The sequence below is a fragment of the Heterodontus francisci genome, chromosome 18 (assembly GCF_036365525.1).
Source record: "Heterodontus francisci isolate sHetFra1 chromosome 18, sHetFra1.hap1, whole genome shotgun sequence".
Classification (NCBI taxonomy): domain Eukaryota; kingdom Metazoa; phylum Chordata; class Chondrichthyes; order Heterodontiformes; family Heterodontidae; genus Heterodontus; species Heterodontus francisci.
The window spans coordinates 4,792,239-4,816,515 of NC_090388.1; the positions used below are offsets into that span (position 1 = coordinate 4,792,239).

At 46.1% G+C, this 24,277-nt stretch overlaps 1 protein-coding gene across 9 annotated transcripts in view; it reads left to right on the forward strand.

Moving 5' to 3' along the window:
* Positions 1-24,277, forward strand: part of LOC137379388 (uncharacterized) — a 145,300-nt gene that overhangs the window by 119,974 nt on the left and 1,049 nt on the right. For 2 of the 9 annotated variants that reach the window (XM_068050135.1, XM_068050136.1), the window contains exon 14: positions 391-460. In XM_068050135.1, coding sequence (XP_067906236.1) covers positions 391-460 — 70 coding nt within the window. Of the gene's footprint in view, positions 1-390; positions 461-5,522; positions 5,657-6,382; positions 6,941-13,836; positions 15,347-23,948; positions 23,999-24,277 lie in introns of those variants that run through there. The other 7 variants (XR_010976806.1, XR_010976804.1, XR_010976805.1 and 4 more) reach the window with 7 other exon arrangements.

Below are 24,277 nucleotides of genomic sequence, written 5' to 3' on the forward strand. Positions count from 1 at the left end.
AAGCTCTCAAGGCACTATTTCAAAGAAGAGCAAGGAGTTCTCCCCAGTGTCCTGTCAAATATTTATGCCTCAACCAACATTACTAAAGCAGATTATCTGGTTATTATCACTTTGCTGTTTGTGGGAACTTGCTGTGTGCAAATTGGTTGCCATGTTTCCTACATTACAACAGTGACTACACTTCAAAAGTACCTCATTGGCTGTAAAAGCTCTTTGGGATGTACTGAGGTCATGAAAGGTGCTATATTAATGCAAGTTCTTTCTTTATTTGACTGTACCATTTGTTTACTTGTGTCTTTTGGTGAGGTTTGGCTTTTAGCGTCCAGTGTAAATTTGCAGTTCCTCTAAGTCTGATATTAAAACGTAATCATTTTTCTTCCCCTCCAACAGTGGTTTCATGAGGTCATTAATAGGAAATATGGATTTTAAAGTCCTGGAACTGAGGTTGGACAGAGCCAAGGTAAGCGTGCATTTCAATGACGAATAATTAGCCTGCTCTGTGAGAATCTGTTCATCGTACCCTCGCACCTTAATATTTCTAGCAGCTGAAAGACAGCACAGCAGCAACTTGCATTTAAACAATGCCTTTGAAACATCCCAAGGCACTTTACAGGTGTGTATTCACACAAAGATTGATACCGAGCCACATACAGAAATATCCAGACAGGTGACTAAAAGCTTAGTCAAAAGCTTTGAAGATTGTCTTAAGGAGGAGAGAGAGGTAGAGAGGAACAGACATTTAGGAAGAGAATCCAGAGCTTAGGGCCCAGACAGCTAAAGGCAAGGTCACCAATGCTGGGGCAAAGGAAATTGGGGCTGTGCAAGAGGGCAGAATTTTAAAAACGCAGAGTTCTTGGAGGATAGAAAAATGGCAGAGAAGCTAAATGATTACTTGGTGTCTGTCTTCACTGAGGATGATACAAGAAATCTCCCAGAATTAGAGATCCAAGGGTCCAGGGAGAATGAGGAATTGAAGGAAATTAATATTAGTAAGAAAGTTGTATTGGAGAAATTAATGGGGCTGAAGGTTGATAATTCACCAGGACTTGATATTCTACATCCCAGAGTGTTGAAAGAGGTAGCTATGGAGATAGTGGATGCATTGGTGATCATCTTCCAAAATTCTATAGATTCTGGTGCGGTTCCTGCAGATTGGAAGGTAACAAATGTCACCCCACTATTTAAGAAGGGAGGGAGAGAGAAAATAGGGAATTGCAGACCTGTTAGCCTTACATCAGTCGTTGGGAAAATGCTCGAATCTATTCTAAAGGATGTGATCAATGGACACTTGGATAATAATGATCTGATTGGGCAGTCAACATGGATTTATGAATGGGAAATCATGTTGGAATTTTTTGAGGATGTTACTAACAGAATTGATAAAGGGGAGTCAGTGGACGTGGTATACTTGGATTTTCAAAAGGCTTTTGATAAAGTCCCCCACAAGAGGTTGGTTAGCAAAATGAAAGCACATGGGATAGGAGGTAATATACTGGCATGGATTAAGGATTGGTTAACAGGCAGAAAGCAGAGAGTAGGAATAAATGGGTCATTCTCACGTTGGCAGGCTGTGACTAGTGGGGTACCACAGGGTTCAGTTCTTGGGCCCCAGCTGTTCGCAATATATATCAATGATTTGGATGTGGGGACCAAATGTAATGTTTCCAAGTTCGCGGATGACACAAAACTAGGTGGGAATGTGTGTTGTGAGGAAGATGCAAAGCGGCTTCAAGGGGATTTGGACAGACTTAGTGAGTGGGCAAGAATGTGGCAGATGGAATATAATGTGGAAAAATTATATTGGTAGGAGGAACAGATGCGCAGCGTATTTCTTAAATGGTAAGAGATTAGATTAGATTAGATTAGATTAGAGATACAGCACTGAAACAGGCCCTTCGGCCCACTGAGTCTGTGCCGAACATCAACCACCCATTTTTTATACTAATCCTACACTAATCCCATATTCCCAACAAACATCCCCACCTATCCCTATATTTCCCTACCACCTACCTATACTAGTGACAATTTATAATGGCCAATTTACCTATTAACCTGCAAGTCTTTGGCAGTGGGAGGAAACCAGAGCACCCGGTGAAAACCCACACAGTCACAGGGAGAACTTGCAAACTCCACACAGGCAATACCCAGAATTGAACCTGGGTCCCTGGAGCTGTGAGGTTGCGGTGCTAACCACTGCACCACTGTGCCGCCCAAAGAGGATTTACTCAGAGGGTTGTGAATCTTTGGAATTGTCTACCCCAGAGAGCTGTGGAAGCTTAGTCATTGAGTGTGTTTAAAGTACAGATTGACAGATCTCTAAATACAAATGACATAAGGGGATATGAGGATAGTGTGGGAAAAAGGCATTGAAGTGAATGATCAGCCATGATCATATTGAATGGTGGGGCAGCTCGATGGGCTGAATGGCCTACTCCTGTTCCTATGTTCCTAGGCTGTAGGTCTGGAGGAGATTCCAGAGAAAATTGAGACTTTGCAGGACCAGGAGCCAATGTAGATCAGTGAACACAAGGGGTGATGGGTGAAACAGACTTGCTGTGAGTTAGGATATGGGGCAGCAGAGTTTTGAAGGAGTTACAATGTCATTCACGACTTTTTAAACAGCGGGATTGTTAATTATAAATGATTTGAGGTAAAAAAATACTTTAGCGATGCCAGAATTAACTTGAAAGTCATGGTGCTTTTTGTTGACAGTTTGCCATTATTGCGAGGACAAATTTGAAAAACAGTCAGTATTAGTTTTTTTTGTGGAACATGGTTCTATTATCAGAAGCTATATTATTTATATTAACTGGAAGACCTCCTATGGCATTGCCAATGGCTTGTCAGGATGAAGTGAATGGAGCAAAACAAAGAACTTTCATGACGTCAGGATATCCCAAAGTACTTTGCAGCTAATGATAGAGTCAAAGCATCATAATGGCACAGAAGTAGGCCATTCAGCCCATCAAGTCCATGCTGGTTCTCTGTAGAGCAATCCAATCAGTCCCACTCCCCCATCTCCATAGCCCTGCAAGTTTATTTCCCTCAAGTGCCCATCCAATTTCCTTTGAAATCATTCATCGTCGCAGCTTCCACCACCCTTGTGGACAGCGAGTTCCAGGTCATTATCACCCGCTGCATAAAAAAGTTCTTCCTCACATACTTCCTGCATCTCCTGTCCAAAACCTCACATTTGCATCCCCTAGTCCTTGCACCATCAGCTAATGAGAACAGCTTTCCTTTGTCTACCCTATGCAAACCTGTCATAATCCTGTACACCTCTATCAAATCTCCCCTCAATCTCCTTTGCTCCAAGGAGAACAACCATACTTTTTCCAACCTAACCTTGTAGCTCCCTGGAACCATTCTCAAGGACACTCACATACTTCCTAAAGTGTGGCGACCAGAACTGGATGCACTTTTCTAGTTGTGGTCTAACCAGAGCTTTATAAACATTCAGCGTAACTTCCCTGCTTTCATACTCAATGCTCCTATTCATGAAGCCCAGATCTCATATGCTTTGCTAACTACTCTCTCAATATGTCCTGCCACCTTCAAAGATCTATGCACATGAACCCCCAGGTCCCTCTCTTTCTCCATACTCTTTAGAACTACAGCATTTAGTCTATATTGCCTTTCCTTATCCCTTTTGCCAAAATGCATCACCTCACACTTCCCTGTATTAAATTCCATCTGCAACTTGTCTGCCCATTCTGCTAGCCTATCTATGTCCTGTTGCAGTCAATTTTTTTTGTTCGCTCATGGGATGTGGGCATCGCTGGCTACGCCAGATTTAATGCTTATCCTTAATTGCCCTTGAGAAGGTGGTGGTGAGCCGCCTTCTTGAACTGCTGCAGTCCTTGGGGTGTAGATACACCAACAGTGCAGTTAGGAAGGGAGTTTCAGGATTTTGACCCAGCGACAGTGAAGGATTGGTGATATAGTTGAAAGTCAGGATGATGTGCAGCTTGGAGGGGAACTTGCAGGTGGTGGTGTTCCCATGCATTTGCTGCCCTTGTCCTTCTAGGTGGTAGAGGTCGCGGGTTTGGAAGGTGCTGTCTAAGGAGTCTTGGTCACTTTGCTGATGATCGAGAGTAGACTGATAGGCGGTAATTGGCCGGGTTGGATTTGTCCCACTTTTTGTGTACAGGACATACTTGGGCAATTTTCCACATTGTTGGGTAGATGCCGGTTTTGTGGCTGGAATGGCTTGGCTACAGGCATGGCTAGTTCTGGAGCACAAATCTTCAGTACTACTGCCGGAATGTTGTCAGGGCCCAGAGCCTTTGCAGTATCCAGTGCCTTCAGTCATTTCTTGATATTACGAGGAGTGAATCAGATTGGCTGAAGACTGGCATCTGTGATGCTGGGGACTTCAGGAGGAGGCTGAGATGGATCATCCAGTTGGCACTCCTGGCTGAAGATGGATGCAAATGCTTCAGCCTTTTGCACTGATATGCTGGGCTCCCCCATCGTTGAGGATGGGGATATTTGTGGAGCTTCCTTCTCCCGTTATTTTGTATCATCCTCACTCTATAGCACTCCTCAAAGTTTGATATCATCAGCTAATTTTGAAATTTTACTCTGTATTCCAAAATCCAAGTCATTTATATATTTATCAAAAAGCAGTGGTCCTAGCACCAAACCTTGGGGAACACCACTGTCCACCATCCTCCAGTCTGAAAAACAACCATTTACTACGACTCGCTGTTTTCTGTCCTTAAGCCAATTTTTTATCCAAGCTGACACTTACCCTCTTATCCCACGAGCCTCAATTCTGTTAACCAGCTTTTTATGTGCCACTTTATCAAATGTTTTCTTCAAATCCATATAGACAACATCCACTGCATTCCCTTCACCAACCTTCTCTGTTACTTCCATCAGAAAATTCAATTAGATTAGTCAAGCATGATCTGCCTTTTACAAATCCCTGCTGGCTCTCCTTAATTAACTCAAATCTTTCCAAGTGTCCGTGATTTGTTTTCCCTGATTATTGTTTCCAAAACCTTTCCCAACATTGATGTTAATCTAACTGGCCTGTAGTTGCTCGGACTGTCCTTACACCCTTTGTTGAATAAGGTGTCACATTTGCCACTCTCCAATCTTCTGGCACCTTCCCCATATCTAGGGAAGATTGGAAGATTATGGCAAGCCCTTCCGCTATCTCCACCCCCACTTCCTTTAGCAACCTGGGATGCAAGCCGTCCGGACCAGGTGACTTATCCACTCTAAGCATAGCCAGCCTTTCCAGTACCTTCTGTTTATCAATTTTCACCCTATCCTTTGATCTCTCCGCTTCTACCGATATGCAGAATCCTCTTCCTTAGTAAACGCAGATACAAAGTACTCATTAGGCATTCTAATATTGCCCTGGCCATCTAAGCATATATCACCTTCTTTGTCCCTAATAGGCCCCATCCACCTCTTACTACCCACTTACTATTTACATGCCGGTAGAAGATTTGCATTTTTGAATGCCCAGTTTTGAGCTGCTTGATCTGTTCTGAGTCTATCCCGTTTAGCACGGTGGTAATGCCACACAACAGGATGAAGGGTATTCTCAGTGTGAAGATGGGACTTAGTCTCCACAAGAACTGTGTGGTGGTCATGCCTACCAATACTGTTATATACAGATGCATCTGCGACAGATAGATTGGTGAGTACCAGGTCAAGTAGATTCTTCTCTTGTGGTCATTCTCTCACTATCTTCCACAGGCCCAGTCTGGCAGATATATCCTTCAGGTGCTTTAGGAAATCCAAGTCTGCCTCGACCACAGTAAAGGCCGGCTCGGGTCTGCAAATGAAACCTGACCCGAGCCGGACAGAACCACACCCAACCCGAGCCCAACCTGGCCCGAGTACTTCCATTTTTTCCCATGCCCGACCCACCTGACCCGACCACCAGAATGTTCAGTTAACTTAGCTTCTGCTTTTCACTTTTTAAGCTTGTGCAGATAAGCAACAAAAACTGTAACTAGACTTGAAAGGTTATTTAAAAAGTGCATTAAGATTGGAGCCATGTACCGGAGGTGGTGATAGAGTGTGTTCAACCCGGCCCGACCGACCTGAATTCCGGACCCGGAAGAGCGACCCGACCCGACCCGACCCGACCCGACCCGAACCCGAACCCGAACCCGACATATGTCATCGGGTCCCATTGGATTTGGGTCGGGTAGCCATGTTCTAGACCACAGATCTTTACAGTGAATAGGGCTAGTGAAATACTCAGACAGGTGTATGGTCTGCTGTGTAATTATCTTGTTCCAATATGGTGTTTATCTGGGTGATGCTTGAAGACTTTAAAGGGGTTGGTTCAGGCTTTGGTTCGACAGGAATGTGCAGGAGTGTGCTCCCCATTGTTTGTCACCATCTCCCCCCACAGATTCTCCATGTGATCCTCAATGCAATCGATACTTTTTGGAACCTGAAACGCTGCCAGCTAATTCCAGCTAACCGACTGAAAGCTATACTCTTGCTAACCGGATGCACCAAGGGTTTATAAGACACCCGCCACAAAGGTCTCCCAGCAATCAGTGGGAGATTATTTCCTGATAAACTTGCAGCAATTACATCGCTAAAACCTTAATCCTCGTTTATCAAAGGAGAAGAATCAACTGATAATTAACATCTGCACAGGGAGTGGTTGGCAGCATAGAAACCGGCAGAGGGACAGAGCAAAGTCCTGTTTAAAATTAACCCTTAGAATATCGGCAGATCCAGGGAAGCATCTACCTTCCTGAACCACCCATTCTTTAAAAAATATTCTGGAAATATTCTTGCATGGTCACTGAAACAGCCCTGTGGGAGCAGCTGCACCACAAAGACTGCAACGGTTCAAGAAGGCAACTCACCACCATGTTCTTACTGGGCAATTAAGGATGGGCAATAAATGCTGGCCTTGCCAGTGACACTCACATCCCGAGAATGGAAAAAATTAAAGGTGTCTAAATTCTTTGGGATGTGATTTTCCTCTGCTTAATGCCTGGGAGCACTCAGTTCCTGCTGGAAAGCAAAGGGAAAAGGATCGGGATCTGTAATACCTGATCTCTCCCTTTGCATCGCGATTGGATTTTGAAGGGTTGTTCAAAGTAGAACATGGTACATGTTCTTTATAGTGGTTATATTACTAGACTCATAATCCAGTAGCCTAGACTAATGATCTAGAGATATGAGTTCAAATCCCACCATGGCAGCTGTAGAATTTAAATTCAATTAATTAAATGTATCTGGAATTATAAAAGCTAGTCTCAGTAATGGTGACCATGGTACTACAAGATTATTGTAAAAACCATTAGGGAAGGAAATCTGCCATCCTTACCTGGTCTGGCCTACATGTGACTCCAGACCCACATCAATGTGGTTGACTCTTAACTGTCCTCTGAAGCGGCTGAACTGCGCAAGTCACTCGGTTGTACTCAAGAAGGAAGCTCACCACCACCTTCTCAAGGGCAATTAGTGATGGGTAATAATTGCTGGCCTGGCCAGGATGCTCACAATCAGTGAATGAATAAAAAAAAAGTGCCTGGGTCTGGAACAGGACAATTGGATGTAACTGAAGGAGGAGTAATGTAATGACACCTCCAGCCTCATCAGCCTCACTCTTTGGCAACAGGCCTGGACCCTGGGCCCAGCTGTGCTCTGATTGGAGGATCTGTAGTCTCTGTAAACATGAGCTCAACCAAAGCTCTGCTGCCCTTAACCAAACTCTGACCAAGTCCTGTTCATCCATCAGTCTCTATGCTTGCTGACCAACATTGGATCCTGGTCTGGCAATGCCTTGATTTCAAAATTCTCATCCTTGTTTTCAAATTCTTTCATGACCTTTCTGGCAGTCTAAGAGAACGAGGCAGGTAGTGCAGGAGTCCCCTAAGTCCAACTTGCTCGCTAACCGGGGTTTTCCATTTTGGATACTGGTGAGGGTGATGGTTCCTGAGCCAAGTCCCTGGCACCACGAGTGGCTCAGCAGCACAAGAGGGGAGGAAATGAGTGGAAGAGCAATAGTGGTAGGGGATTTGATGGTTAGGGGGACAGACAGACAGGCATTTCTGCGCTGTAGATGTGACTCCAGGATCTTATGTTGCGTCCCTGGTGCCAGGGTCAAGGAGGTCACAGAGCAGCTGCAGGACATTCTTCTGGGGATGGGTGAACAGCAAGAGATCGTGATCCACATTGGTATCAATAACATAAGTAGAAAGAGGGATGAAGTCCTGAAAACAGATTTTAGGGAGCTAGGAAAGAGATTAAAAAGCAGGCCCTCAAAAGCAGTAATTTCAGGATTACTCCCAGTGCCACATGCTAGTGAACATAGGAATAGGAGGATACAGTGATTGAACACGTGGCTTGAGAATTGGTGTCGGAGGGAGGGCATCAGATTTCTGAGGCATTGGGACCGGTTCTGGAGCAGGTGGGACCTGTGCAAGATGGATGGGTTGCACCTTAGCAGGACCGGGACCAACATCCTCACAGGGAGATTTGCTAGTGATGTTGGGGAGTTTTTGATCTAGATTGGCAGGGGGATGGGAACCTGAGAGGGAGCTCAGATTGGAGGGAAGCAAAACTGGTAACAGAAAGTAGAATATTAGTAAGCGAAATTGGAAGACAGATGAAGCAAAGGCAAACATCAGATAGGATCAGAATGTGGAATAATGTTAAAAAGACAAAGTTAAGGGCACTCTATCTTAATGCACGCAGCATTCATAAGGTAGATGATTTGAAGGCACAAATCAAGGTAAATGGGTATTATTTAATTTCCATTACATAGATGTGGTTATAGGGTGACCAAGACTGGGAACTAAATATTCAAGGATATTCGTCATTTAGGAAGGATAGACAATAAGGAAAAGGAGGTGGGGCAGCGATCTTACTAAGGGACGAGATCAGTACATTAGTGAGAGAGGATCTTGGATTGAAGAATCAAGATGTAGAATCAGTTTGGGTGGAGCTAAGAAACAGCAAGGGGCAGCAAACATTACCAAATAGCAGTGGTAATGTTGGGCACTGTACAGATCAGGAAATTAGAGGTGCGTATAACATGGGTAATACAGTAATAATAGGTTACTTCAATTTACATATAGACTGGGTAAACCTAATCAGCACTAGTGCTGTGGAGGATGAATTCCTGCAGTGTGGATGAGATGGATTTCTGGAGCAATATGTTGAAGAACCAACTAGGGATTGGGCTATTTTAGATGTTGTATTATGTAATGAGAAAGGCCTAATTAATAACCTTGCTGTAAAGGAGCCTTTTGGAAATAGTGACCATAATATGATAGAATTTTACATTAAGTTTGAAAGCGACATAGAACATTCTGAAACTAGGGTCTTAAATCTGAACAAAACAAATTATGAACGTATGAGGAGAAAGTTGGCTATGGTGGATTGGGAAAATACACTAAGAGATTTGACGGTAGACAGGCAATGGCTAGTATTTGAAGAAGTATTGCATGGTCTGTTTAGTTTAGTTTAGAGATACAGCACTGAAACAGGCCCTTCGGCCCACCGAGTCTGTGCCGACCATCAACCACCCATTTATACTAATCCTACACTAATTCCATATTCCTACCACATCCCCACCCTGTCCCTATATTTCCCTACCACCTACCTATACTAGGGGCAATTTATAATGGCCAATTTACCTATCAACCTGCAAGTCTTTGGCTTGTGGGAGGAAACCGGAGCACCCGGCGGAAACCCACGCTGACACAGGGAGAACTTGCAAACTCCACACAGGCAGTACCCAGAATTGAACCGAGGTCGCTGGAGCTGTGAGGCTGCGGTGCTAACCACTGCGTCACTGTGCCGCCCTAACAACAAATATACATTCCCTTAAGACACAAAAACCCAAAAGGAAAGATGAATCAACTGTGGCTAACAAAAGAAGTTAAAGATTGCATTAGATCAAAGGAGGTTGTTTATAAGGTTGCCAGAAAAAGTGGTAAACCTGAGGATTGGGAACAATTTAGAATCCAGCAAAGAATGACTCAGAAACTGATAAAGAAAGGGAAAAGAGAATATGAATGCAAGCTAGCGAGAAACATAGAGGCAGACTGTAAAAGTTTCTTTAGGTATGTGAAAAGGGAAAAACTAGCAAGGATAAATGTGGATCCATTACAGGTGGAGACAGGAGAATTTATAATGGGGAATTGGGAAATGACAGTTACTAGTGTCTGTCTTCACAGAGGTAGATACAGAAAATCTCCCAGAAATACTAGGGAATCAAGGGACTTGTGAAAATGAGGAACTGAAAGAAATTAGTATAAATAAAGAGGTAATACTCAAAAGATTAACTGGTTTGAAGCTTGATAATTCCCCTGGACCTGATGAGCTATAGCCCAGAGTGGTGAAGGAGGTGGCTATAGAGCAGCATTGTCCAACCTTTTCACGTGGGGGGGCCACATTACACTTTTTGTCTTACATAGGGGGCCGGTGAGACAATTTCAGAAAGATAAAGGCATTAAAAATTTATCTTAATATTAATCAAAACAACAACAAATGTGCATTTTTGTGAAGAAACTTTAAATGAGAAGATTAATTTATTGACTTACTTTCTCATCACTTTGATTTAGTGAGATACCTGGCATTTCTTTGCTTGCACAGGTAGTCAATGTTTGCCCACAAACGTATTGTAGCGATGTGGAGTATTCCAGATAGATGACAATCTGTCAGGAGTGATCTTGATCACTCTCTCTCCCTCTCCCTCTGTTATCTCTATCACTGTCTGTGTCCCTGCCTCTCTGTGTTTGGCCTTCCACTCCGTGTCATCCTTGCTCTCTATGTCCCTCCTCTCTCTGTCCCCCCTCTCTCTCTCTGCCCCTCTCTCTCTCTGTTCCCTTTCTCTCCTCCCTCTTTCTCTCTGCCCCTCTCTCTGTCCCCCCTCTGTACCCCCTTTCTCTTCCCCCCTCTGTCTCCCCTATCTCTGCCTCCCCTCTCTCTGCTCCCTCTCTCACTGTTCCCCCCCTCTCTCTCTGTCCTCCTCTCTGTTTCTCTCTGCCCCCCTCTCTCTGTTCCCCCTCCCTCTCTCTGCCCCTCTCTCGCTGTTCCCTCTCTCTCTCTCGCTGCCCCCCTCTCTCTCTCTCTGTTCTCCCCTGTCTCTCTCTCTCTCTCTGACAGTTGCGTGGTGGGAGCACTCAGCACAGCAGCTTTCTAGTCGGCCAGTTTTTGTAAAAAGAAAAATTGTGGTCAGCTGACAGGTGTTGGAACCCGCTGGAAAACCCCGAACCTGTCCGAAGTTGGAAAACCACTGTTCCCAATGTCAGCACCTGTCAGCTGTGAAACAGATTCGTGATTTTTTCAAAAAGCTGGTCTGAAAGAAGAAGCCAATGGAAAATTTCTCATCTCTGAAATACATCCGTGAGCGGGATGGAAACCTTTGACGGACCAGATCCTGGTCCGTGAGCCATATGTTGGACAACCCTGCTATAGAGATAATGGATGCATTGGTGGTTATCTTTCAGAATTCTATAGATTCTGGAAAGGTTCCTGCAGAATGGAAAGTAACAAATGTAACCCCACTATTTAAGAAGGGAGGGAGAGGGAGAATGGCGAACTACAGACCTGTTAGTATGACATCAGTGGTAGGAAAAATGTTAGAATCTATTATAAAGGATGTGATAACTAGAGACTTAGAAAAAAATTATATGTTTGGGTAGAGTCAATATGGATTTACGAAAGGAAAATCATGTTTGACAAACCTGTTGGAGTTTTTTGGAGCTGTTACTTGTAGCATAGATAAAGGAGAACCAGTGGATGTGGTGTATTTAGATTTTCAGAAGGCTTTTGATAAGATCCCACACAGGTTAGTAAACAAAATTAGAGCGCATGGGATTGGGGGTAACATACTGGTATGGATTGAGAATTGTTTTAAGACAGAAAACAGAGAGTAGGAATAAACAGGTGATTCTCAGGATGGCAGGCTGTTATGAATGGGGTACCAGAAGGATCAGTGCTGGGGCCCCAGCTGCTCTCTATCTATATGTGGGGACCAAATGTAATCTTTCCAAATTTGCTGATGACACAAAACTAGGTGGGAATGTAAGTTGTGAGGAGGATGCAAGGAGGATTCAGGGACACTTGGACAGGCTAAGGTGAATGGGCAAGAACATGGCAGATGGAATATAATGTGAATAAGTGTGAAGTGATCCACTTCAGTAGAAAAAAACAGAAAGACAGAGTAGTTCTTCAATGGTGAGAGGTTGAGAAGTGTTGATGTCCAAAGAGACCTGGGTGTCTTTGTTCATGAGTCACTAAAAGCTAGCATGCAGGTGCAGCAAGCAATTAGGAAGGCAAATGGTATGTTGGCCTTCATCACAAGAGACTTTGAGTACAGGAGTAAAAATGTCTTACTGCAATTGTATAGAGCCTTGGTGAGACCGCACTAGGAGTATTATGTACAGTTTTGGTCTCCTTATCTAAGGAAGGATATACATTCCATAGAGGGAGTGCAAGGGAGGTTCTTCAGATTAATCCTTAGGGTGGTGGGATTGTCTTATGAGGAGAGATTGCAGAAACTGAACCTGTATTCTGTAGAGTTTCAAAGAATGAGAAGTGATTTCATTGAAACTTACAAAATTCTTAGAGGGCATGACAGGGTGGATGTGGATAGGATGTTTCCTCTGGCTGGAGAGTCTAGAACCGGGGAGACTGTCTCAGTTATAAGGGGTGGGCCATTTAAGATTGAAATGAGAAGGGATTTCTTCACTCAGAGGGTGGTGAATCTTTGGAATTCTCTACCCCAGAGGGCTGTGGAAGTCAATCATTGAGTATGTTCAAGACAGAAATTAATAGATATCTGGATACTAATGACATCAAGGGATATGGGGATGATGCAGGAAAGGGGCATTGAGGTAGATAATCAGCCATTATGTAATTGAATGGTGGAGCAGGCTTGATGGGCGGAATGGCCTATTCCTGCTCCTATGCTCCTGTATTCCTTCCTATGTTTCTATGACCTCATCCCTCCCTATCTTTGTGATCTCCTCCAGCCCCTGCAAGATATCTGTGCCCTTCCAATTCTAGCCTCTTGTCCATCCCCTACCTCCTCCACCCTGAACATTGGTGGCTGGGCCTTTAGCTTGCTGGACCTTAAACTTTGGAATTCCATCCCTAAACCTCTCCAACTCTCCACCTCTCCATCTCCTCCTTTAACACCCTCCTTAAAACCAAACTCTTTACCAAGCTTTTGGTCACCTATCCTAATGTCTTGTTTTGGCTCAGTGTCAATTTTTTGACTGATTTATGCTCCTGTGAAATACCTTGGGATATTTACTTGTGTCCTTGTGTTAAAGGGCTTGAGAGGATGAATAGACCTTTCCCTTTCCATTCCATTTCCTAAGTTCTTACGAGTAGTGTGCTCTGAAAACTCACCTTAATGTCCACTACAGGAAAGGTTGGTGCTGTCGTAGGCAGGTGCTAGCAGCAACCTCAATTTACATTTTTTTTGACAGATGCAGTCAGCAATGCAATGAGGTGTTCCATTCAGGAGTGTGACATTATGCAAACCTTTTATTCCCAAGCTTGGTTGAGGTGTCCTTTTGACATTTGCATAGGTCACAAGCCACTATCCAGTTTGATATGCAGCATTGCTTCTAAATTATCCCTTTGATATAGTCTTATATACACACACACACTCACTCACACCACCTACTGATGCTACAGAGACAGCTGGCAAAAGATGATCAAAATGTTTGCAATCAATTGAGAGTCACTGACTCCATTTCTTGCGCATAATAGGAAGCTTTTGTTTTTTGTTCCGAGGGACCTGGAGCCTTATCAGTTCACTCAGTTACTTTTTTTTTATCTTTCTGTGTTTGCTCACAAATCCTCCTGGATTTATTGCAGATGCAGCCAGCCCAGTGAAAATAATCGTACAAGCGAAGGGGCTCGTCAACTGCTGGCTAGAATGCTGAGTGATTCCAATGGGAAATTAACCAGACAAAAGAGGCAGTGGGGTGATAAATGAAGAAAAAGCTTCAGTCTTTTGAAGAACTCGGACAAGAGCTTGGTGAAAGCTCAGCAGTAATGTTAGTAAACCTTCTCCCTTGTGTTAAAATGTGATCTATTCTCCCCAAACAACCAAGTACAGTATTGGGGAACACCTTAAAGTAAGAGCCCACAAGCTCTTAGTCTCTTAGGATTATCCAATGGAGCCTTATATAAACAAAAAAAACTTGCATTTATATAGGACCTTTCACCAAGTCAGGGCATCCTAAAGCTCTTCACAGCTAATGTAGTACTTTATGAAGTGTAGTTTCTGTTGTAATGTAGGAAATGTGTCTGGCAATTTGTGCAAAGCAAGCTCCCACAAACAGCAATGTGATAATGTTATATTGATGTTGGTTGAGGGATGAATATTAACTAGGACAGCAGGGATAACTCCTCTGCTCTTCTTCAAAATCGTGCCGTGGGATCTTTGTGTCCATCTGAGAGGGCAGACGGGGGCCTCAGTTTAATGTCTCATTCAGAAGCGAGCACCTCAGTACTGTAGCTCAGTGTCAATTGTGTCTGATTTACACTCCGTGAAGCACCTTGGGATGTTTTACCTCATTAAAGGTGCTATATAAATGCAAGTTGCTCATTAACAGTCTGGCAAACTGCAACATGAATGCATCTTCCATGAGTGTAAGTATCTCTCTCCCAGCTGATAGGGAGGTTAGTTCTGTATGCTGGGAGGGTTCTATGGGCGCTAACAACCAAGGGGGAGGGGGTTTGGCACGTGATCCCATTGGATGTGAACCCAGAATCCCAAGCTGCAGCTCCAGTCTCCACTTGCCTGGGACTGTCTAGAGTGGGGTTTGAACCCTCCAGCTACTGACTCAGATGGGGGATCACTATCAATACTCTTGTTCCTGAGGAGCAGAATTGATGGGTCACAAATGTCCTTTACACTCTCCAAGCTGACTTTTCTGTTGCTTTGTGTATAATTTAAGCTGAATACCCTGCTCATTTGCAGTCCTGAAGAAACAGTTACCATAGCAACCTCAAAACGAATTGCAACATTTGGAATAAACACATCTTTGACCCAGCGCGTGTGAACTGTGCTTTGCTTCATACCCAACTTTACTCTGCATTGTGAACGGCCAATGCTGCCGAGGCATGGAGACAAATCTATAATCTAATAGGAGCTCTGGGGGAAACAAGTCACTTTAAATGTCACTGAACGACGCTGGCCCAAAAATTATGTCACACACAGGCTTTGGCTGCAAAATGCCAGGCTTTTTCAACTTGGAATCGTTTATCGCAGTGAATGTTGGAATATTACAGATCCATTTTACATTTACAGCAAAGCTTTCTCACCTTTTCCTGTTTGATTGGGTACTGGGTGGAAAATCTTTGTCATTACTTAATTGAATTGTACGCTTCTATTCAGAGAAGAACAGAAAAATAAAGTCCAGATAAAATCTGTGGCATTGGAGACTGTGAATGTTAATCACCTTGACACATTAGGTATAGAAAGCAGTACTAGGAGGAAGGTTCTACCTCTTCACCTACTTTATAATTAGACTGACCGACTTGAATGCTTTGAAGTGTTAGGGTTAGTGCCAGGGGATTACTGAAAGTTATTAAATTGGATGTGGAATCAGCGCAAAAAAAAAACAGGTGCACTAACAATGAGGGGAAAATGGAACATAAAGTCTGAAGTCTTCCAGTTACAGCGGCATTGTAAAATTCATTACATTTGAAAGGTGCGGATAATGTGAGCAGCCACTGAATGCACCCTGAGTTCGCCAGAAAGCAGCTTTCAATCAGCCATTCTTTTCCTTGTCTCCTCTCCTCCTCCTTGTTAGGCACTAAGTTCATTTGAATCTTCTTCGTTGCTGATGTGTTTCCTTCACTGTTTCTCTCCATTTATGATATTCCAAATGTGTCACACTTACGCTAACTTTCAATGTGTTCGAACTGGACTCTAACATTTGACTTTTCACCAAGATTTGTTTCCAATTCTTCTTTTTCCCATTTTGGTTGATTAAAAATGATCAAATTACTGCACTGTTCAAAACATTAGAAAATTTGAAGCTGCACCGATTGACTTAGGAAAATGTAACTAGTTCATTCACATCTTGATGGCCAGATCCTACCTCGCACCAGTTTCCGATCGCCCATCACCCTCTATGTTTGCTGACCTACATTAGCTCCTCCTCTGAAAATACCTCAGATTTAAAATTATCATTCTTATTTTCAAATCCCTCCATGGCCTCGCCCCCTCCCTATCTCTGTAATCGCCTCCATCCTTACAACCATCCAAGATATCTGCGTTCCTGCAATTCAGGCCTCTTGCTCGTCTCCTAGCTTCTTCACTCCACCACTGGTGGCCAGGCCTTTAGCTGTTCCGGCCTTAAGTTCTGGGATTCCCTTCCTAAACCTCTCCACCTCTCTCCCTCTCCTTTCTGCTTTAAGATGTTTCTTAAAAACTACTTTTTTGACCAAGCTTTTGGTCATCTTTCCGAATATCGCCTTACATGTCTTGGTGTTAAATTTTGTTTGATAATCACTGCATTGACTTGCCTTGAGATGGTTCCCTATTTGAAAAGGCGTGTTTAAATGCAAGCTGTTATTGCACCAATGACTGATTTGAGTGGACTCTGCTGCACCACTGCGGAAACTCTCGGTCAGCAGAAAGCTCAGAGGAAAAGCTTTATTTACAACTGAGGGCTGCATTTTACCAGCCCCTCAACACTGCAGATCACGGTGCCAGTAAAATTCTGTGGAGACAGGCCCGCCTCGACCCGTGCGTCGAGAAGGGGCCGCTGCAAATTACCGGCAGCGAGGGAACCTCGTTGCAGCCCCGCCGCCACAAGGCAGTGGCACCACAATTAGAATATGTTAAACGGTACTCACCTCTGCAGATTGTGCAGCCCGCCGCCTCGCCATGAACACCTGCAGATTGTTCACTGAACTGCCGGCCGTTCACAACTGGAAAAGCTGGCGAGTCCTCAGAGGCAGAAGTTGTCGCCAGCGAAGGTAAGTTCTGCTATTCAGGGTTCTCACTCTGCATACTGGAAGGGAGGGGGGGGATATTCAGGGTTCTCACTCTGTATACTGGAAGGGAGGGGGGGGATATTCAGGGTTCTCACTCTGTATACTGGAAGGGTGGGGGGGGGGATATTCAGGGGTCTCACTCTGCATACTGGAAGGGAGGGGGGGGATATTCAGGGTTCTCACTCTGTATACTGGAAGGGTGGGGGGGGGATATTCAGGGGTCTCACTCTGCATACTGGAAGGGTGGGGGGGGATATTCAGGGTTCTCACTCTGCATACTGGAAGGGGGGGGGGATATTCAGGGGTCTCACTCTGCATACTGGAAGGGAGGGGGGGATATTCAGGGGTCTCACTCTGCATACTGGAAGGGAAGGGGGGATATTCAGGGTTCTCACTCTGCATACTGGAAGGGGGGGGGGATATTCAGGGGTCTCACTCTGCATACTGGAAGGGAGGGGGGATATTCAGGGTTCTCACTCTGCATACTGGAAGGGAGGGGGGGATATTCAGGGTTCTCACTCTGCATACTGGAAGGGAGGGGGGGATATTCAGGGGTCTCACTCTGCATACTGGAAGGGAGGGGGGATATTCAGGGTTCTCACTCTGCATACTGGAAGGGAGGGGGGGGGATATTCAGGGGTCTCACTCTGCATACTGGAAGGGAAGGGGGGATATTCAGGGGTCTACTCTGCATACTGGAAGGGAGGGGGGGGGGGATATTCAGGGGTCTCACTGCATACTGGAAGGGAAGGGGGGATATTCAGGGGTCTCACTCTGCATACTGGAAGGGAGGGGGGGGGATATTCAGGGTTCTCACTCTGCATACTGGAAGGGAGGGGGGGGGGGATATTCAGGGTTCTCACTCTGCATACTGAAAGGGAGGGGGGGGATATTCAGGGGTCTCACTCTGCATACTGGAAGGGAAGGGGGGATATTCAGGGGTCTCTGCATACTGGAAGGGAGGGGGGGTGGATATTCAGGGTTCTCACTCTGCATACTGGAAGGGAGGGGGGGGATATTCAGGGTTCTCACTCTGCATACTGAAAGGGAGGGGGTGTATATTCAGGGGTCTCACTCTGCATACTGGAAGGGAGGGGGGGATATTCAGGGGTCTCACTCTGCATACTGAAAGGGAGGGAGGGGGATATTCAGGGGTCTCACTCTGCATACTGGAAGGGAAGGGGGGATATTCAGGGGTCTCACTCTGCATACTGGAAGGGAGGGGGGGATATTCAGGGGTCTCACTCTGCATACTGAAAGGGAGGGGGGGGATATTCAGGGGTCTCACTCTGCATACTGGAAGGGAGGGGGGATATTCAGGGGTCTCACTCTGCATACTGGAAGGGAGGGAGGGATATTCAGGGGTCTCACTCTGCATACTGGAAGGGAAGGGGGGATATTCAGGGGTCTCACTCTGCATACTGGAAGGGAGGGGGGGATATTCAGGGGTGTCACTCTGCATACTGAAAGGGAGGGGGGGGGGATATTCAGTGTTCTCACTCTGCATACCGGAAGGGAAGGGGGGATATTCAGGGGTCTCACTCTGCATACTGAAAGGGAGGGGGGGAGGGTATTCAGGGGTCTCACTCTGCATACTGAAAGGGAGGGGGGTGGGGATATTCAGGGGTTTCACTCTGCATACTGAAAGGGAGGGGGGGGGGTATTCAGGGGTTTCACTCTGCATACTGAAAGGGAGGGGGTGTATATTCAGGGTTCTCACTCTACATACTGAAAGGGAGGGGGGAATATTCAGGGTTCTCACTCTGCATACTGGAAGGGAAGGGGGGATATTCAGGGGTCTCTCTGCATACTGGAAGGGAGGGGGGGGGGGATATTCAGGGTTCTCACTCTGCATACTGGAAGGGAGGGGGGGGGGGATATTCAGGGTTCTCACTCTGCATACTGAAAGGGAGGGGGTGTATATTCAGGGGTCTCACTCTGCATACTGGAAGGGAGGGGGGGGATATTCAGGGTTCTCACTCTGCATACTGGAAGGGAAGGGGGGATATTCAGGGGTCTCACTCTGCATACTGGAAGGGAGGGGGGGATATTCAGGGTTCTCACTCTGCATACTGAAAGGGAGGGGGGGGGATATTCAGGGGTCTCACTCTGCATGCTGGAAGGGAAGGGGGGATATTCAGGGGTCTCTGCATACTGGAAGGGAGGGGGGGGATATTCAGTGTTCTCACTCTGCATACTGGAAGGGAGGGGGGGATATTCAGGGGTCTCACTCTGCATACTGGAAGGGAGGGGGGATATTCAGGGGTCTCACTCTGCATACTGGAAGGGAGGGAGGGATATTCAGGGGTCTCACTCTGCATACTGGAAGGGAAGGGGGGATATTCAGGGGTCTCACTCTGCATACTGGAAGGGAGGGGGGGATATTCAGGGGTGTCACTCTGCATACTGAAAGGGAGGGGGGGGATATTCAGGGTTCTCACTCTGCATACTGAAAGGGAGGGGGTGGGGATATTCAGGGGTTTCACTCTGCATACTGGAAGGGAAGGGGGGATATTCAGGGGTCTCACTCTGCATACTGGAAGGGAGGGGGGGGGGATATTCAGGGTTCTCACTCTGCATACTGAAAGGGAGGGGGTGTATATTCAGGGGTCTCACTCTGCATACTGAAAGGGGGGGGGATATTCAGGGTTCTCACTCTGCATACTGAAAGGGAGGGGGGGGGGGGGGATATTCAGGGTCTCACTCTGCATACTGGAAGGGAAGGGGGGATATTCAGGGTTCTCACTCTGCATACTGAAAGGGAGGGGGGGGGGGATATTCAGGGTCTCACTCTGCATACTGGAAGGGAAGGGGGGATATTCAGGGTTCTCACTCTGCATACTGGAAGGGAGGGGGGGGATATTCAGGGGTCTCACTCTGCATACTGAAAGGGAGGGGGGGGGGATATTCAGGGTTCTCACTCTGCATACTGGAAGGGTGGGGGGGATATTCAGGGGTCTCACTCTGCATACTGAAAGGGAGGGGGGGGATATTCAGGGGTTTCACTCTGCATACTGGAAGGGAAGAGGGGATATTCAGGGGTCTCTCTGCATACTGGAAGGGAGGGGGGGATAGTTCTCACTCTGCATACTGAAAGGGAAGTGGGGGGGGGATATTCAGGGTTCTCACTCTGCATACTGAAAGGGAGGGGGTGTATATTCAGGGGTCTCACTCTGCATACTGGAAGGGAGGGGGGGATATTCAGGGGTCTCACTCTGCATACTGAAAGGGAGGGGGGGATATTCAGGGGTCTCACTCTGCATACTGGAAGGGAAGGGGGGATATTCAGGGGTCTCACTCTGCATACTGGAAGGGAGGAGGGAGGGGGTCTGGAATGACTGGGGGGAAAGCTCTGCAGGCATGAAGGGAGGTACTGTGTACCCTCTCTCCATAAACAGTGTATGCTCTGCATTTATTTGTGTTTGTGAAGGAACAATGGCACTCTAGATCACCCTGTGTGCGGGGAGGGTGCCAGAAAGGGTAGGAGCATTAAGGTTACATGGATGGTGGGGGAAATCGATTCAGCTGGTAGGATCTTGATGTGGTCATGCTGTGCCACTCTGAGTGTTAGCCAAGATGGGCAACGCCATGGCACACCACATAGTTGATCCATGAAAGCAGCTGATGTACCCGTCAACACCAATCCCTGCCCTGTTAGGAACCTTCGAATACATGAAGGGTTCAACTTTATTTATCACATGGAAATAGGTATGGCTCATCCTACATTGTGTGATCCTCTGCTCCTGAGGATCCATATGTGCCAGAGGCAAAATCAACAGGCAGGAGCGATCCACGTAGAGGCCCCCGGTCGTGAGCAGCAGCCCCCAAGGGGAGCTCGCCATTATGGTTAACTAAAAGCAAAATACTGCGGATGCTGGAAATCTGAAATAAAAACAAGAAATGCTGGAACCACTCAGCAGGTCTGGCAGCATCTGTGGAAAGAGAAGCAGAGTTAACTTTTCGGGTCAGTGACCCTTCTTCGGAAGAGGGTTCTGAAGAAGGGTCACTGACCCGAAACGTTAACTCTGCTTCTCTTTCCACAGATGCTGCCAGACCTGCTGAGTGGTTCCAGCATTTCTTGTTTTTATTTCGCCATTATGGTTGCCGTGCATCTACAGGCCCCACATGACATGCCATCGGATGTTAGAGCACCAGTGTCAGAGGAGATTGCGCATGTAGAGAGAGGGGTGACACGTCTCTGTGCCCTGCTGAAAAATGACCTGCTGCCCATGGGCTCCGGTGGACATCCCACGCCTTTGGCCCTCATAGTGGCAGCGGTTCTCAAGCCTGTTGCCTCTGCAGCTTTTCAGGGGCCCACCAGAGACCTTTGTGGTGTCACACAGTCAGCAGTGCACTGCAGCATCAGGGAGGTCACCGATGCCCTGTACCGGAGGGCCAGTGAGTATGTCTGCTTCAGGACGGACTCTCACTGCCAGGTCCCAAGGGCCATTGGTTTCAGCACCATTGCCAGAGAACCATAGGTTGTAATGTTCATAGACTGCACTCATGTGGCCATCAGGCCTCCCGCCAGGCTACCACCTGTAAACATCACCATTAAAGGAATCCTCTCAATCTAGGTGAAACTGTTTTGTGATCACCGCAGATGCTTAATGCAAATCTGTGACCACTTCTCAGGCAGCTGCCTTGACACCTGGGTCTTGTGCCAGTCCCAGCTGCCACCGCTGTTCACTGAACTCACTCAGATGGAGGGGTGGCTTCTTGGAGATAAGGGCTATCCTTTGCAGACATGGCTCCCGACACCAGTGAGAGACTCCACCACTGCTGAAGAGGAGAGATACAACGCCAGCCGCTGAGCTACATGAGCCACCATTGAGCAGGAGATCGGCATGCTGAAAGTGCGCTTCCAGTGCCTGTATGGATAGGGTGATGTCCTGTACTACAGGCCGAAAAGGCCAGCTCCTTTCTTTGTTGCTCTGCATAACTCAGACCCAATAGGGGCCAGGTATGGCATGATGTGGAGAGACATCAACAGGATTCCTCCTCGGACGATGAGGAAGCTGAGGACCTACAACATGAAAGATACATGTGAGGGCAGATGGCACCCAGGCTCTGCACGTAGGGCTAGCAGTGAGGTAGGGATGTGCGGAAGTGGCTTATCAGACAAAGGCTGTCTGCTCCATAGGAACTGACATGAGCTCTGCAAGCCACACATCACCCTTGCTCACCTGCTGTGCACCAGTCCACATCTGCAGCATCCCTGTGTAAACCATTAGAGGCAGCAGCTGACTGAGCCAATGTCCATGTCACTGCATCCATGGAGACGCTCATGTGTAATGGTGGTATGGCAATGATGTTATTGCATACATTGGCTCTCCTGAAGGGGCCAATGGTACAAAGGGATGTGACATTGGGGCTACATGTTGGCACACATCATTCGCACAGAAAAAAGGACACACATGTTGGTGAGGAACATTTAGTGAAAGACGTATTTACATTGCTGTGACACCCGTGCATTCCCATTTGTGTCAGTGTGTTCTCTGTAAACCTCTGTAATACCTTTTATGGTCTATTTAAGTCTTACGTCCTGGAATGTGCAAAATTAAGATTATTCACCCAGGTGCGACACACCTACAAGAAGGAATGTTACACTTGAGTGGGAGAAGAGGATCACAACGTCGCAGGACACTGGGACACAGCAGGGTAAGTATGTGGCAGCAAAGTGGAAAGTGCTGGGGAAACTCAGCAGGTCAGGCAGCATCTGTGGAGAGAGAAGCAAAGCTAACTTTTAGGTCTGTGAACTTGGACCAAGCACTTTCTGCTTTGCTGCCAGATTGACAGCAGCCCCACTCTTCAGCAGTCAGCTAAGTATTTATTTGACAGCTGTCAGGAAGCAGGTGCTGGGGTGTTTAAAATAGGGTCCCAACACCTGCTGCACAGCTGTCGAAAGGTCTCTCACTGCGCCGAATGTCTCGTCTCTCTCCACATAACATGGGGAGGGCGGCTCGGTGCTGTGATGCTAATGAGACCCCCACGTGTAATATCATAGGGGCTCTGCGGCAGCCGCTAAATGCGGGCAGCCCGCTGAGTTTAAAGGGCACCGCCGCACAGCGCAGCACCTGAATAAAATTCAGCCCTGAGAGTGGAGAGAGTACTACATTCCTTCATTTGTGAACTGTGGTTCAGTGAATATTGCTCTAAGTCAGAGGGTTCTGGGTTCAAGCCCCACTCTAAAGACTTGAGCACAAAATCCAAGTTAACACTCCCAATGCAGCACTGAGTGAGTATTGCACTGTTGGACGTGCCTTTTTTCAGATATGTCGTTAATCCAAAGCCCTTTCTGCTGTCTTAGTTGGACATATAATATCCCATGGCACTATTTCACGAAGAGCAGGGAAGTTCTCCCTGGTGTCCCGGCCAATATTTATCCCTCAGCCAACGTCACAAAAACAGATGATCTGGTCATTATGACATTGCTGTTTTGGGGAGATTGCTGTGTGTAAATTGGCTGTTGTGTTTCCTACATTACAACAGTAGCTACACTTCAAAATTACTTCATTGGCTGTAAAGTGCTTTGAGATGTCCTGAGGTTGTGAAAGGTGGCATATAAATACAAGTTTCTTCTTTTCTTTCAAGTTTTTAGCTATCTGACTAAGCAAAGTCTCCCAGTAAATGCTTCACTGATTTGGTGGTGAGTGGATGAGAGTACTTGGGCCCAAGATAGGGAAACTTCCTACTCATGTGTTCCAAAAGAGGAACTGAGCAGTAAAGATAGATAAACAGTGCAAGAATTTGAAACAGGAATGACAACAGCAGCGGATTTCTGCAAGACACATATTGAGGAACCAAAGCAGGAGCAAGTGGGGAGTCGGTGTGAGAAAGGACTTGGAGAAATGCCAAAATCACAGATGAATGGAGCTTGGCAGAGAGCAATGCAGAAGCACGTGGTGTGGAACCTCAATCAAATTTAATTGTACAATTGACATTGATTGTCTCTTTATATTGTTCCGTCACAGAAAGATTTACCATCTGATCAATACAGTCCAGACTCTGCACATCCTGAGAAGTGGGTACTGACATAGATAAATAATTTACATTGCAAAAGACGAATATTTTACTTTAAAAAAAGGATTCATTAATGGTCAAAGTCATCATATCCATCTACTATCACAATCCAAACAATCCAACATGTATACATTTTGCTTTCGATATTTCTTATACTTTAGTTCTGCTGCCAAAAGTCAGTCCTGGTTTGATGGCTGCCTCTGAGTCAGAAAGTCATGGGGTCAAGGCCCACTTAAGAGACTTAAACAAGTAATCTAGGTACACTTCAGTGTTGCGCTCT